This window comes from Molossus molossus, unplaced genomic scaffold, assembly GCF_014108415.1.
Source record: "Molossus molossus isolate mMolMol1 unplaced genomic scaffold, mMolMol1.p scaffold_m16_p_6, whole genome shotgun sequence".
Taxonomy (NCBI): Eukaryota; Metazoa; Chordata; class Mammalia; order Chiroptera; family Molossidae; genus Molossus; species Molossus molossus.
This window is the reverse complement of record NW_023425399.1, coordinates 24971419-24988385: the sequence shown is the minus strand read 5'-3', so window position 1 is coordinate 24988385 and position 16967 is coordinate 24971419. Positions and strand designations below refer to the sequence as shown.

Here is a 16967-nt window from a genome sequence, read left to right as displayed (position 1 = left end):
TCACCGCACCCGTCTGTCTGTCTCCTCAGGGCGCACCTTCCCGAAGCGCGGCCAGACCTGCGTGGTGCACTACACCGGTGAGTCGGCGGGCCCGCGGGTGGGGGTCCTGCCCCGGGGCGGCCTAGGGGCCAGGGCCCGGGGCGTGGCGGCGGCGGCGAGGCCCGCGTGGCCCGCGGCTGAGGCCTGGGCGGTGGCAGCGGCCCCGAGGGGCAGCCTCTGGCCTGCGGAACCCGCGACCGTCTGAGCTGGCGCTTAGGAGCGCCGACCTCGGACCGGGTATTATCTCGCCCTTCACAGGCAGTTTTGTGCCTCGGATGCTGCCCTTATGCCCACTGCACAGATGAGGAAACTGAGGCTTGGGGAAGCGCAGTCACTTTCCCAAGGTCACGCCCGGGAATTGGCAGAGCCCCAGCCAGGGACCATCGGAAAGGATTTGTACCATTTCTGCGCCCTGGTTGACACCCTGCTCCCCGCCCCCGCCCCGTCCCTCCCCGCGCTTCGGCTGAGATAAGAAGGGCGAGGTACTTCCCAATCTGTGGAGCTGCCCCCCGCCCCCACCGGTGCTCGGCTTCAGTCCCTCCGCCGCGGGGGGAGGCACGTCCCAGTTCCTCAGTCATTGCTGCGGCCCAGTCTGGCCCTGGCGAAACCAGATCTGGACCGTCTTTTACCTCTCGTTACTTTAGAGACACTTAGGCATCCCGGCTTCAGTGGCACTGATGCCCCGGCTGACAGAACGTGTCATTTAGTCCCCCAGCCCTCCTAGGAGTAGACTCCTCATCTCCATTTTAAAGATAAGGAGACTGAGGCCCAGTTAGGGTCACAAACAGTAATGTAAGCCAGAGGAAATTGTAGACCCTCGGCCAGAATTCAGACATCAGAGTCAGTGCCTTGAGACCATCTTTTGCTCCATGCCCTTACAAGGTCCTCCCGGGTTGTATTGAGGAGGGGGTGGGGAGGCAGCAGGCGGAAACTCCCAAGGCTGTGGGTGGAGGAAGGGGGGGGATATTGGTGTAGCTACAGTTGCTGATATGAGTAATTTTCCCTCCCCTCCCTCCTTCCCCTTTCTCCCCCTTCCCACCCGTTCCTCTGTTCCTCCTTCTTCCTCTGTTTCTTCTCCTCTCCTTTCTCTTGTCCTCCTGGGTAGTAGGCTGGAGGCAGTTCTGACTGAGTTGCTCAGGTCTTCCCCCTTCTAAGCTTTACTTCTGCTGAGGAGCCCTCTGTTGAGGGAAATGACTTTCATTGGGAAGGAAAAAAGGCAACTAACATTCCCCTCCAGTGCCCTTTTATTTCTCTGGCCCTTCTCTATGGGTAGAAATGGTGGTAGGGGGTGGAAGGAGTTAAGAACTAGAACCTTTTAAAAGGCTACAAGGGACAAGGTATTGAAACCCATCTTTGTAGGGAACAGTCTCATGCCAGTGAATGAAACTGGAAAGTGGTTTTGACATTTTAAATGACTGTCTTTGTAAGCCACGGTCAGCACCTGAACCTCGGGAGGCGTCTAGTGGAAGAAAGCTTGTCAGTTTGGTTGTTTCTGATCAGTGGGATAAGGAGAGTAACCATTGCCTTTTACAGTGCTGGGGTGAGTGGGCAGTTCGTTCAGTTCCCACAGCCAACTGCACAGAGGCTGGAACTCAGGTGATGAGGTGACTTCTCCACCTCCTCCCTTGTCCCCCAGTTTGTCCGTAGCTACATTCAGATAATTGGCTACCATATCAGTCCCACTCCCAGGTGTGTGTTCCTTGTTCTTGGCTTACCCATCAGCTTGTGCTGATGGCAGGACTGGACACCAGCATGTAGGCAGAACCACATTTCACTGTGCTTCTTGATGAATTGTCCCCACACAGCATGTCTGGAGCCGTTCTCTAAGAGAACAGATGCTTGTGGGACCCAGAACACCATCAGGGCTCCTAGTGCTTCTTCTCCGAGTCTGTGTTTTTCCTTGAGGGTGGCACCCACCCACATGTTCCCAGAACAGCAGTGGGACCCTGGCAGGCATTATTTCATTTTTGATAAGCCCTACAAAGACACCTTAGAAGTCAGCTCTGTCTCATGCTCTCAGAATAGGTTGTTCTCAGGGGTTGGTTTTGTTCCTATGGGTCTTTGTCACCACCCTCCCATGAAGAACCTGTTTAAGACCTGTGGGGGCGTGAGAGGAATGGGTAGGCGCTTTGAGATTTCATCTGTAGTAGTTAAGGCTTTTAACCACTGGGAACAGAATCCATCCTGAGGGAACATGATTGGTGAGGAAGGAGGCAGTGAGATTATCATAAAAATCCAAGGTTCTTCAAGGCAGGAAGCCTACTGGGCCTTAAGAAGGGAGAAGGATTTCTCATGATACCCCTAGTTTTCATCTCTCCTTTTCTCTGCCCAGCTGCAGCAGTAGTTTTCTATTACAGATTTCTGTTTTTCTGCTCCCAAGTGGTGGATGGTGGACATCCCCTATGTGCCCCTCCCCCTGCACCCCAGGCCCCTACCCAGTTTCTGCATCTTCTTCTGAGTATCTAGCTTATTTTGCTTGGCTGTGTAACTCCAATGATTACAGTTCTAGGAGGGAGAGTAATCGACCCAGGGTCAGGTCAGGTGAACACTCCTGAGTTAGTCCACTCTGGCCAGGTGTTCACTACTGCTATTTGGGGGCAGGTCCAGAAAAATAGCAGTGGGAATAAGGTACTTGCCAAAATCTTCCCTCGGCCACTAGAGATGTACATAACACATGCTTGACTTTTACCACAGGGACAGTTTAAATGCTACTGGGACTGTCAGTAGTAGCCTTGATGTCACTCTCAAGGCTCCCTCTGGTGCCTTCTGTGTGGCCTCTGCAGAGCACAGCATAAGCATGGCCTCAAAGAAAGGCTGGTGCCACCTTTTTGTGGTGCCAGAAGGGAAAATGAAAACTTGACTATCATAGCCAAGCACCTCCTAATAGCATGACAGGTATGAAGGTGGGAAGGAGGAGGTGGAAAGATAACCTGCCGCATATGTCCCTTGAGGATCAAGCAGATTCTTACGGTTCCTTCCTTGCCTCCAGTAGCTTTATCATCTTGATTGTTGAGCTTGTCCTGACACAGAGCTAGGCTTATGTCCCTTTTACTCACATCAGCAGGCCACGTGCCTGCCATTGTCAGAGCAACCTCAAGTGGATTGAGGCATTCTTTTTTTGTCCTCTTAAATAGTAGTTGACATCTTGTCCTTGGAATTGGGTTTGTCAGTAGCCTGGTTTCTGACGGAGAAAAACCAAGGGTCACTCAGCCCCATTTCCTCAAGAGGTCCACTTAGAGGTTAACTGAGCTCCCAGGGTAGGTGTGGCCACTTGCCTGTAGCTCCTTCTCCAGCCCCTTGCTTTTTTTTTAGCTTCTGTCTCCCCTCTCTCTCTTTTATTCCACCCACTTTCCGGCTGGGTGTTTCTTGGCCGATGATCTGATGTCTGGAGGAAGGCACACCCCCAGCAGAGACTCCTCAGGTGGCCTCACCCGTACTCCCTTCAGGTAAACAGGCTGTAACTGTTTGGGCTGGGCTGCATCAGGACCTTTCTTTCCTATAGCAGATGTTTAGTGAGCAACAGCAACAAGCCAGACAATAGGGGCATGGCCAGTGAACTAAACAAAGACCTGATCTGGTGGGGCTTACCTGGGTGACCAGACGTAATAGAATGAAGGTGTGACATGAGGTGGCAAGAAGCACTGTCAAGAGATTAAAGTAGGGTGAGGTCATGGGGGGGGGGGGATTTGCTGCTTTTAGTGAGGGTGGTTGGAAAAGGCCTCTGGGAAAATGACAATTTAATATTTACCGAAAGGAAGTTAGGGAGTAAGTGGCATGTCTGTCTAGGGGAAGAGTTAGTACAGAGGCCTGAGGTTGGGAGCATACTTGGTGTGTTTTAGGGGAATAGCAAGGAAACCAGTGTGGCTGGAATGGATTGTGTAAGAGGGGAAAGTGGTGGAAGATGAGGTGATGGTGGAGCCTTGTGGATTGTTATAGGAACATTGGCTTTCTCTTTGAGTAAGGTGGGATCATTGGAGGGTCATGAGCCGACTTGGGTTTTAATAGGGCTACTTCTTTCTGGCTACATGTGGACATTGAACTGTTGAGGCTAAGGCAGAAACAGGGCCTTGGTTGTATCCTGGGTGTGTAGAGTGCCAGCCCAAGCAGGTGAGCAGAGGTGGTGCCAAGTGAATGTGATCCTGAAAAGGATGTGGGTCCTTCGTTGGGTTCACATCTTGACTGCCATGTGTGATACATGCTTTGGGAAAATTGTCCCACTTTTCTCAGCTTCCATGTGCCATCTGAAAAATGGAAATGACAACGCCTGGTCCTAGCACTGCAGTTCCAGGGGTGGCCCAAATGTACATGCAGTTTAGGGTCAGTAGGGTTGGATGGACCGAGATGGGGAAATAGGCATCTATAAAAAAGATGAATCTGAGCTAGGGTTCATGTTAAAACAGGTGTACATGTTGCTTACAGAATATAATGGCTAAGAAAGCTGCAGCCATTCTCTTAAATTTGAGGATCAAGGGAGGTTTTTACTGTTTGTTGTTTTTGGCGGGTATGAGAAGGACAGGGTTGGGCTATACCCACTTGGCTCTGTTAAGTTAAAATACCTGTATTTTTTCTACTCAAGTTTTCTTAACATGAGATTTTAACATTTTGAAAGTAGATCTTGCTACGGACACATTATTTTCTTTTTTTCTTTTAATCCTCACCCGAGGACATTTTTTTGTTCAGATAGTGTGGGAGGGAGAGAAAGAGAGAGAAACATCGACATGAAAGGGACACATCGAGTGGTTGCCACCCACACAACCCAACCAGGGCCGGGGACAAACTGCAACCGAGGCACATGCCCTTAGCGGGAACCGAACCCGGGTCTCTCTGGACCGCAGGCCAATGCTCTAACCACTGAGCCAAACTGGCCAGAGCACTTTTCTTTGGGATTGTGATCAAATACAGAATCCTGCAGATGCTGTTGTTCTCTTCCTCCACACAGGTGAGAGCAGAAGGCTTGCTTGTCTTAAATTAACCAAAGGCCCCACGGCATTCCTGTGTGTATGTGCAACTCTTATTTGTGAAGTTTTCTCAGACAGAGAGAAAAATCCAAGTAGAACAGTAAATACCCATGTGCTTACTTCCATGATGGTTGACATTTTGTCACGCTGGCCAGTTCTTAGAGTATGTATATATATACACACACGTACACATACACATACATATATATACACACATACATATATATACGTATAACTATATTCTATGGGTTTTTGTTTTGTTTTGCTGAGCCATTAAATTGCAGACATCATAACACTTTACCTCCAAATACTTGAGGATTCTCTAAAAATGAAAATAATCTCCTTAACCTACTCGTCACATCTAAGAAAAAATGATTCAGTAGTATCAAACCAAATTCATATTGAAACTGCCCCAGTTATCTTCAAAGTGTTTTTAATAGCTTTTTTAAAGAAACAAACAAACTAGAATTCAGTTGCAGTTTACTCATTGTAGTTGGGTATTATGTCTGTAGTATCGACCTAGAAGAGTCCTCAAATTGATTTTGTCTAGGTGTTTCAAAAACAGCAGGCTCATTATCTTAATCAGATATCATTGTTTTCTCCTGGTGTTGTCTAACTCTCCACTGCCTTAATTTCCTGTACATTGGAAATTGAAATGCCTGAATGGTTTCTTTTTTTTTAATTAAAAATAATTTTGTTTTTGCTCTGGCCAGTGTGGCTTGGCTCAGTTGGTTAGAGCGTCCTGTGCACCGAAAGATCACAGGTTCAATTCCCAGTAAGGGCACCTAGGTTGCAGGTTTTATCCCCAGGCCCCACTGGAATACTGGCGGGAGGCAACCTATCAATGTTTTGCTTTTACATCTCTCTCTCTCCCCACCCCTCTCTCTAGAAAATCAATGAATATGACCTTGTGTGAGAATTCAGTAAAATTTTTTGACATTATTACAGAGGCCCCCATTTTTTCTCTTTTCCTCTGGAGATCAGCACACTGTTGTCTGTGTCTATGGGTTATGCACATATTTTCTTTGACTAATCCCTTCACCTTTCATCTAGCCCCCCCCCACCCCCATGACAGCTGTCCAACTGTTCTATATATCCACGCCCCTGTTTCTTTCTCGTTGGTTTATTTTGTTCATTAGATTCCACATGTAAATAAGATCATATGGTATTTGTCTTTCTCTTACTGGCTTATTTCACTTAACATAATAATCTCCAGGTCCATCACTGTAGTGAAAGATGAGATTTCCTTATTATTTTTTTTTTTTTATCCTCACCCGAGGATATTTTTCCATTTTTTATACAGATAGAGTGGGAGGGAGAGAGAGGAAGGGAGAGAGAGAGAGAAACATCGACGTGAAGGGACACATCGAGTGGCTGCCACCCGCACGACCAACCAGGGCCGGGGACAAACTGCAACCGAGGTACATGCCCTTAGCGGGAACCGAACTCGGGTCTCTCCGGACCGCAGGCCGATGCTCTAACCGCTGAGCCACACTGGCCAGGGCTGGAGATTTCCTTATTTTTTTATGGCATATAGTATTCCATTGTGTGAATATACCACAGCTTTTGTATCCACTTATATACTGTTGGGCACTTGGACTGTTTCCAGATCTTGGCTGTTGTAAATAATGCTGCTATGAACATAGGGATGCATATATTCTTTCAAATTAGTGTTTCAGAATTCTTAGGATATATTTCCAGAGTAGGATTGCTGGGTCAAAAGGTAGATCCATTTTTTGATTTTTTGAGGAAACTCCATGCTGTTTTCCATAGTGGCTGTACCAGTCTGCATTCCCACCAGCAGTGTACCTAGGGTTCCCTTTTCTCAATATCCTTGTTGTTTGTTGATTTATTGATGGTAGCTATTCTGGCATGTGTGAGGTGATACTTCATTGTGGTTTTAATTTATATCTCTCTGATGATTAGTAACGTTGAACCTTTTTTCTTATGTCTGTTGGTCATTTGTATGTCCTCTTTGGAGAAGTGTCTATTCATATCCTTTGCCCATTTTTAAATTGGATTGTTTGTCTTCTTTTTATTTTTTTATTTTTATTTTTTTTAAATCTTTATTGTTGGATGTAAAATGTATTACAGATTTAATCCTCACCCAAGGACATTTTTTCATTTTTGTTCAGATAGAGCAGGAAGGAGAGAGAGGAAGAGAGAGAGAGAGAAACATCGAGTGGCTGCCACCCGCACGACCCAACCAGGGTCGGGGACAAACTGCAACCGAGGTATGTGCCCTTAGCGGAAACCGAATCCGGATCTCTCTGGACCGCAGGCCGACGCTCTAACCGATGAGCCAAACCAGCCAGGGCTGGATTGTTTGTCTTCTTGGTGTTGAGTTGTATAAGTGTTTATATATTGTGGATATTAACCCCTTATCAGATGTATCATTGGTGAATATGTTCTCCCATACAGTGGGTTCCCTTTTAATTTTATTTATTTATTTATTTTTTTGGTTCTTTCTTTTACTGTGCAGACACTTTTTATTTTGATGTAATCCCATTGTTTATTTTTTCCTTTATTTCCCTTGCCCTAGGAGACATAGCAACAAAAATATTACTGCAAGAGATGTCTGAGATTTTACTGCCTGTGTTTTCTTCTAGGATTTTTATGATTTTAAGTCTTTTATCCATTTTGGGTTTATTTTTCTGTATGGTGTAAGTTGGTGATCTAGTTTCATTTTTTTGCATGTACCCGTTCAATTTTTCCAAAATCATTTATTGAGGATACTTTATTTCATTGTATGTTCTTGCCACCTTTGTCAGATATTTTTTTAAAAATATGTTTTCAGCCCTGGCCAGTTTGGCTCAGCGGTTAGAGCGTCAGCCTGCGGTCCGGAGAGACCCGGGTTCGGTTCCCGCTAAGGGCGCGTACCTCGGTTGCAGTTTGTCCCCGGCCCTGGTTGGTCGTGCGGGTGGCAGCCACTCGATGTGTCCCTTCACGTCGATGTTTCTCTCTCTCTCTCCCTTCCTCTCTCTCCCTTCCACTCTATCTGTACAAAAAATGGAAAAATATCCTCGGGTGAGGATTAAAAATATATATATATATGTTTTCATTAATTTTTTTAGAGAGAGAGGAAGGGAGAGATAGAAACATCAATTGGCTATCTTCTGCACGCCCCCTATTGGTGATAGAGCCCACAACCTGGGCATGTGCCCTGACCAGGAACCTAACAGGGACCTCTCAGTCCATGGGATGACATTCAATCCACTGAGCCACACTGGTAGGTTCCTTTGTCAAATATTAATTGCCTGTATAGGCATGGGTTGATTTCTGGGCTCTCTATCTGTTCCATTGGTCTGTATGCCTGTTCTTATGCCAATATCAGGCTGTTTTGATTCCAATGGCCTTGTGGTATAGTTTGATATCAGGTATTGTATCCAACTTTGTTATTCTTTCTTAAAATTGCTGAGGCTGCCCTGACCAGTTTGGCTCAGCAGTTAGAGCGTCAGCCTATGGTCCAGAGAGACCTGGGTTCGGTTTCCACTAAGGGCACGTACCTTGGTTGCAGTTTGTCCCCAGCCCTGGTTGAGTTGTGCGGGTGGTAACCACTCGATGTGCCTCTTTCATGTCGATGTTTCTCTCTCTCTCCCTCTCCCTCCCACTCTATCTGAACAACAACAACAAAAAGATTGCTGAGGCTATCTTGGGTTTTTTTGGTTCTATATCATTTTGGAGTATTTGTTCTAGATCTGTGAAATATGCCAGTGGTATTTTAATAGGAATTGTTTTGCATCTGTATATTGCTTTGGGTTCATACATTTAAATGTTGTTAATTCTTCCAGTACATGAACACGATATATGCTTCCACTTGTATCTTCCTTAGTTTCTTTCTTCAGTGTTCTATAGTTTTCCAAGTACAGGTCTTTTACATCCTTGGTTAAATTTATTTTTAGGTACTTTGTATTTTTTTGTGTTGCAATAGTAAATGAGGTTGTTTCTTTAGTTTCTTTTTCTGGTAGCTCATTGTTGGTGTATAGAAATGCTATCAATTTCTGGATATTAATCTTGTATCCTGCTACTCTGGTAAATTTATTCATCAGATCTAGTAGCTTACTAGTGGAGTATTTAGGCTTTTCTATGTACAATATCATTGTCATCTGTGAATAATGACAGTTTTGTTTCCTCCTTTCCAATGCCTTTTCTTTCTTGTCTGATTGCTGTGGCTAGGACTTCCAGTACTATGTTGAATCAGTGGTAAAAGTGGACATCATTGTCTTGTTCCTGATCTTAAGGGAAACGCTTTTAGTTTTTGCCCATTGAGTATAATGTTGGCTGTGGGTTTGTCATACATGGCCTTTATTATGTTGAGGTATGTTCCCTCTATTCCCACTTTGTTGAGCATTTTTATCATAAGTGGGTGCTGGATTTTATCAAGTGCTTTTTCTGCATCTATTGATATGATCGTGTGGTTTTTAGCCTTTATTTTGTTTATGTGGTATATCACATTTATTAATTTGCAGATATTGTACCAACCTTGCATCCCTGGCATAAATCTCGCTCGATCGTGGTGTATGACCTTTCTGAATGCATTGCCAGATCCTGTTAGCTAATATTTTATTGAGGAGTTTAGCATCTATGTTCATCAGAGATATTGGCCTATAATTGTCTTTCTTTGTAATATCTTTATCTGGTTTTGGAATTAGGATAATGCTGGCCTGGTAAAATGAGCTTGGGAGTTTTTTCTTCTCTGGAATGTTTTGGAATAGTTTGAGAACAGGTGTTAGTTCTTTGAGTGTTGGGTAAAATTCATCTGTAAAACCATCGGTTCAGGACTTTTATTTGTTGAAGTTTTTTTTTTATTATTATTACTGCTTCGTTTTCACTGGTTGTAATCTGTCTATTTTTGGTTCAGTTTTGGAAGATTTTATATTTCTAGGAATTTACTGATTTCTTAATAAATCTTCTTCTTCTTTTTTTTGTGGTACGTGCCCCTAGTAGGAACTGAACCCGGTACTCTGGTCCACAGGCCGACGCTCAACCGCTGAGCCAAACTGGCCAGGGCTAGGAATTTACTAATTTCTTGCAGATTGTCCAATTTGTTAGCATATAATTGTTCATAATATTTTTCTTCAATGCTTTGTATTTCTTTGGTGTTATTATTTCTCCTCTTTCATTTCTTATTTTATTTCGGTCCTCTGTCTTTTTTTTCTTGGTGAGTCTGGTTAAAGGTTTGTCAGTCTTGTTTATCTTTTCAAAGGACCAGCTCTTGGTTTCATTGATCTTTTGTATTTTTGTTTTTTTTAAGACTTGATTTTGCTTATTTTTGCTCTAATCCTTATTATTTCCTTCTTTCTACTCACTTTGGGCTTTGTTTGTTGCTGTTTACACCAGTTCCTTTAAGTGTAAAGTTGGATTGTTTGCGTTTTTCCTGTTTCCTGAAGTAGGCCTGTAATGGTATGAATTTCCCTCTTAGGACTGCTTTCCCTGTGTCCCACAGATCTTGAGTTGTTGTGTTCTCATTCTCATTTGTTTCAGGGTATCTTCATTTTTCCCCTGATCTCATTGTCAACCCATTCATTTTTAGTAACATGCTATTTATTCTCCATGACTTTGTCTTTTTCTTGTCATTGATTTCTAATTTCATACCACTATGGTCAGAGAAGAGGTTGATATAATTTCAGTCCTCTTAAATTTATTGAGACTTGTTTTGTGTCCTTATATGTGATCTATCCTAGAAAATGTTCCATGTACACTTGAAAAGAAGGTGTATTTTGCTGCTTTGGGGTGAAGTACTCTGAAGATATCAATTAAATTCATCTGATCTAGTGTGTCATTTAAGGCCACTATTTCTTTGTTGATTTTCTGTCTGGAAGATATTTCGGTTGATGTTGATATGGGGTGTGGGGGGGTGTTAAAACCCCTGCTATGACTGTATTGCTGTCAGTCTCTTCCTTTATGTCCATCAAGATTTGCTTTATATATTTAGGTGTTTCTATGTCTAAATTTTACCAGAGTTATATCCTCTTGTTGGATTGCTCCTTTTATCATTATGCAGTGTCCCCCTTTGTCTCTGTTTAAAAGTCTGTTTTGTCAGATACAAGTATTGCTACCCCAGGTTTTTTTGTTTATTTGTTTTTTCCACTTCCCTTTGCATGAAATATCTTTTTCTATTCGTTTACTTTTAGTCTGTGTGTATCTTTTATTCTGGGTGGGTACCCACTCTTGTAGACAGTATTTATATGGGTCTTGCTTTCTTATCCATTCAGCAGCCTACTTTATGTCTTTTTTGTGTGTGTGTCTTTTTTTTTCCTTTATTGATTTTAGAGAAAGAGGAAGTGAGAGGGAGAGAGAGAGACAGAAACATCAATGAAAAAGAACACTATCAGCTACCTCCTGCATGCTCCCACTGGGGATCCAGCCCGCAACCTGGACATGTGTCCTGACCGGGAATTGAACTGGCAACCTCTTGGTGCATGGATCAGTGCTCAACCACTGAGCCACACCGGCCATACTACCCTCTATGTCTTTTGATTGGAGCATTTAAACTATTTACCGCGATAGAGTGAAGCCCCGAAAGTCGAAGCACCAAGTGGCGAGGGACGACTGTATATAAAGAATCCTACTTCATAGAAATTCATTTATCACGGTAGAGTCTGGAACTGATTAACCACGATAAACGAGGGCTGACTCTATGGAATCTCCTTTGTATTTAATTGCCTGGTTTTCTCCCTTATATTTAATTGCTGCTTTTAAGATTTTTTCTTTCTTGTTAACTTTTTGGCATTTTCATTATAATGTGTCTTGGTGTGGCCCTCTTTGGGTTCATCTTGTTTGGGACTCTGCACTTCCTGGACTTGTGTGTATTTTTCCTTCACCAGATTAGGGATGTTGTGCATGTTGTTACATTTCATGTTGTCCCAAAGTTCCCTTAAACTGTCCTCATTCTTTTTCATTCTTATTTCTTTGTGCTGCTCTGATTGGGTGTTTATTTCTACCTTGTCTTCCAAATCTCTGATTTGATCCTCTGCTTTATCCAACCTACTTTTTATTCCTTCCCGTGTATTCTTGATGTCAGATATGCTATTCTTCATTTCCAACTAGTTCTTTTTCATAGTTTCTATGTCCTTTTTTATACTGTTGTAGTTGTCACTAAGTTCCTTGAGCATCCTTATTACTATTACTTTGAACTCTGTATCTGATAAATCCTGTTCTTTCATTTAGAGTCTGTTTGTCTCCCCATTTGTTGGTTTTTATGTAATAGATAGAACTGCTATGACTTCCAGTCTTTGTGGGGTGACCTAATGTAGTAGGTGTCCTGTGGGACCCATTGGTGCAGTCTCCTTGATACCCTGAGCTGAGTGCTCTAGGAATGTCCCTCGTGTGGATAGTTATGTGGGCCTGCCTGTTGTAATTGGGTCTTGATTGATGTTGGCCCATTTGTGGGTGGGATTGACCCTCAGGCTGGCTGACTTTGAGGCTCATCCCCAACCATGGTGTACAAGCTGCTGTATAGGTGCTGTTTTCACTGGAATTTCACAAGAATCTTCTCAGAGCTGCTGCCTCCTGAGACTTTGTCTAAATGGTTTCTGATTAAACATTTGAGTGTGAAGACTTCTTTCATGATGCTGCATATATCATACTCTGCAACCCATGGGGAATATCACTATTTGTGATGCTAAATGTGATCTTTTTTGTAAAAGTACATTTTCCCCTTTACAAGAGGCAGTCTGTGCGGTACTTGCACATCCTGTAAATGTCCTGCTCTTCATCAGCCTTCTCCCTACTGGTATTCACACCAATGATCATTTGTACCTGAAGAAATTATTTCATTGGCATTTACATTGTGGCAATTTTTTAAATTCTTTTATACCTTCTATATCTGTTAGTTGCCATTCTATAAAATAGGGTAAAGCTTAATTCTTTTTCTTTAATTACCAGTTTTTAAAGTGAGGAGTTGGTTTTATAGTCATCCCCAGTGGTCGCAAGTGACCCCCCTCCCCCCCAGTCTGTTTGTTTTTAGTATACTGTGAACTCATAAATTTTACTCAGGACCATAAAATCATTGATACTTTTTTTTTTTTTTATACTCACAAAGTCTCAAATTTTGCCAGTAGTAGTCCCTTCAAGCTGGCTCCAGGACCTTTTTGGCATGCTCCCATTATTCCTTTATTACTACCTTAATTCCTTAATTACTGCTCTGGCCTTGGTAGCAGTCATCTCTCTAAAGAGTTCTGGTTCCTTTTAGTGGTCTCAGACTTTTGTTTTCATTAACGGCTTTATTGGGTATAATTTATGTACCATAAAATTCACCAATTTACCCACAGGCTTTTTAACTTAAATGTTTTTGGTGGTTAAAAACAGATTTTTTTTGTGGAGTGCTAATGGGTTCACTATATCCACAAAATGAGGAATCATTTGTCTGCCTTGGAATTTTCTCTAAAAATAATATTGTCACCTGCTGTTCCCCGTGGAAAAGGCCAGCGGTATTTTGGATAACTTAGCCATGTACTATCCAGTTCTCCCTTTGGTGCTACTGATTATGTTTGTTTTTATTTGTTTCTCCTGTTCTAGTTTTTTGTTGTTTTTACCTACTAAGGAACTGAACTGGGTCCTTGCATTCCTTCCACCACCAGCCTACTTTAACTTGGATCAGATAAATTCTAGCAGTTCAGAAAGAAGCATGAGGGGAAAGGAAGAGTGCAGGAGAAATAATCAGTTCCTAGAGGCTGTTGTCTCTGCTCTCATTGCCTTTACACTTCCCTCCCAGGAGCTCAAACCATCCTGCCCTGCATTTATTTCCTCAAACACACCAAGCCTCCCCTTCCAGGAAGGTCTCTGCCCCATGCTTACGTGCCACTGCACTGCCCCCACTCCTCACCAAAAGGCAGGCTTTTATCGCAGCTTAAATGATACCCTCTCAGTGGGTCTCCTATGACCCTTGACTAAAGTGGTTCTGCACACACACTCTCTCTGATTCTCCAACAAGGCACCTCTCTATTTCCTTCTTAGCCTTCCTCACAGTCAGGCTGTGTGTAGTTAACATCTACTCTTTCTCCAGTGGACTGCAGGCTCCAGGAAGCGAGATCCACACTGGTGTGTTCTCCAGGGTCTCCCCATCCGTGCCTGGTATGGAGTTAGGTACTCAGTAACTGTTTGAATGAGTGGTCAGTTAGGATCTGGCATAGACTCGTGCTGCAGTGAGAAAAGCCCACGTTCCTGTAATGATTGATATAACATTCCTGTTTTCTTTAAGTGAGAATAAGAAAGAATACTTACAACATTTTGGACTTTGCCCAGTCCTTATGGATTAATAAAATTGTGACTACTTCTTCCTCTCACATTCACTGCACACAGGTCAGCACACCAAACCCATCTCTGTCATTCAATAAATGTGTTAGGAATTAAGAGAAAGCCTTAGCCTTGCCCTCGAGATGCTTGCCTTGTAGGGAGTGCATTCCTTTGTGCTATCTGTTTCAAGAGAAGTGCCTTCAGCAGCAGACACCTGGGGCTAGGAGCGCTGCAGTCTTGGATGTGTATGGCTCAGTCAGGCAAGAGGAAAGGGCTTCCCAAGTTGTGTACAAAGACCTGAAGTGAGGGGAAGATGCCTTTGATTTTCCTGTACTTATTGGCCATATATTATGTACAAGGTACTGTTCTGGATACCAAGAATATGGAAATGAAGAAGACACAGCCTCTGCCATCATATACTTACACTGTAGTAGGGGAGACAGATAACAGAAATGATTAATAAGCAAAAATATATTGAACATTGGCTAGTAAGTGCTAATGAGGGAACAATAGGAGGTTGAGATTTTAGACAGACAGTGAAGGCCTCAATGAGAAAGTGACGTTTCAATAGAAACCTGAAGGAGGTAAGGGAGTAATCCATGAGACTATCTGGGTAAGAGTATTACCCAGAGGCAACAGCAAGGACAAAGGCCCCAGCGAGACATATACCTGGTGTGTATACAGAACAGAAGGAAACAGTTTTCTTGGAGTGGAGAAGTTTGAGCATAATCAGATGAAGTCAGAGAGATGGCCATGTTGGGTGGCAGCTCTCTCATGGCCCTGTGGGCCATATTAAAGACTTTGGCTTCTATCCTGAGTTAGATGGAGAGCCCTAGAAAGGTTTGGAGCAGAAGAGTAGTAATAGGGTCTGACTTGTAGTTTAAAAGAATGTCCCTCTGGCTGCTGTGTCAAGTTTAAACTGTGGGATTGTACCCTATAGCCTCCTGCCTCTGTGTTTTCTGGAAAACAGAAAAGAAAGCTAAAGGTCATTCATATTTCTGCCATTTCCAGTATGTTTCCTCTATGTATCCCCCTCTAACCCCCGCGACCCGTGAGACATAATGGGGCAGTCTTCTTATTTATCTTGTGATGAAATGGAAAATGGAAAGTATGTCCTCGAGGATATGCATTCTGGTTTGTGTTCTGGGATCCTGCGTGTTCTTTCCCTCATGGACACTCCTTTGAAAATACCTTTTAGCCATAGAATGTAGAGGCATTTAGCCAAAGGTTAGAAGCATTTCCAGATGATAAATATTCTTACACTCAGTTTGTGTGATTGGGAGAAGGAAGCTGGTTCTGTCTTTGAGTAGGCATTTGACCTTTGATCATACCACAAGTGGGTCCTCAGATTCAGGAAGGTTGCCCTGTGAATGCAACCTCTGAGACCTGGAAATAGGACAAAGACATGAATTTTGAACGAATACCTCTTAGCTGCCTGAGTGTGTAGAATCTCTTTTCGCCCATCATGGTTGGGACAAGTGGATAGTTGATACATTAGTCATAAGAGAGACATGACTTGTAAAAATTTCAAATCCAAGCATAAATCACGTATTCCTTTTAGAATGGCTCGGAGTTTGCCATCAAGGTTCTTGCAGGACCTAATTTTGGCTTTTTTTAAAGTAGAGCAAGACCTGGCCGGTTTTCTCAGTGGTTAGAGCGTCGACCTGCAGTCCAGAGAGACCCGGGTTCAGTTCCCACTAAGGGCATGTACCACGGTTGCAGTTTGTCCCTGGCCCTGGTTGGGTTGTGTGGGTGGCAGCTACTCGATGTGTCCCTTTCACATCGATGTTTCTCACTCTCTCTCTCCCTCCTAATCCATCTGAGAGAAAAAAAAATCGATAAAAGAAAAAAAGTTGAGCAAGGGTTGTTGTAAAGTCATTTTAATGCCACCCTTTCTAGATTTTTGAGATTTCTTTCTCCAAACGTACGTTGGTCTCACCCACACACAATTATTCACAAGCAATGTGTGTGTGTTTTAATGCTCACCTGAGGATATATTTAGAGACGGGGGGAAGGCATCAGTGTGAAAGGGAAACATCGATTGATTGCCTTCCGTATGTGCCGTGACCAGAGATCAAACCCACGACCTTTTGGTGTGGGGGACAATGCTCCAACCAACTGAGCCACCTAGCCAGGGCAGCAGCAATATTTTTTAGTGACATGCATTTATTGAGTCTTTCCAAACATTTATCTAGGGCTCTCTTTTTCGATTCACACTCATATATCATTTATTTACATACTATTTATGTTATTAATATTCAGTAAGTAAAACTGACATCAATGGATTTGGGAATAAACATCGCTGACCAGCACTTGGTAAGCATAGAACTCAGTTGGGAAAGGAGAGAGGAGGAGCTGGAGACTAGGGCAGGAAGGAGCTTCCACTGGGCCAGGGCTGTGCAGGCTATGGTTCTTATAAGAATCTGTGGCAAGGCAGTTAAGTAAAAGGTGTTGAGAGAGCTTCTGTATATAATAAGAAGGAAGAGAGAAACAGCTAAGCCTAGTAAGTCAATATACCCATTTGTACCTGGGTCAGTACATCCATTTATATCAGAAATGTTCCAGGTGGCTTCAAAGGCAAATCTGCAGAAAAACTAGCAACTTTGAATTTGGTTTCCCTATCTCCATTCAACCATTGCACTTTTTGTACTTAAGAAACTACCTTTTGAGTTGAAAATAGAAATCCGTTCTCACGCTCCCAGCTGTAAATGGCAAGGACTTTATTTTGTTTTG

The 16967-nt window shown here is 43.3% G+C and overlaps 1 protein-coding gene across 2 annotated transcripts in view; it reads left to right on the top strand.

Annotated features, from left to right (window-relative positions):
* The window catches only part of FKBP1A (FKBP prolyl isomerase 1A), a 32392-nt gene that overhangs the window by 203 nt on the left and 15222 nt on the right, over window positions 1–16967 (top strand). The window contains exon 2 of one of the 2 annotated variants that reach the window (XM_036245520.1): window positions 30–77. In XM_036245520.1, the coding sequence (XP_036101413.1) occupies window positions 30–77 (48 nt within the window). Of the gene's footprint in view, window positions 1–29; window positions 78–3461; window positions 3486–16967 lie in introns of those variants that run through there. The other variant, XM_036245521.1, reaches the window with a different exon arrangement.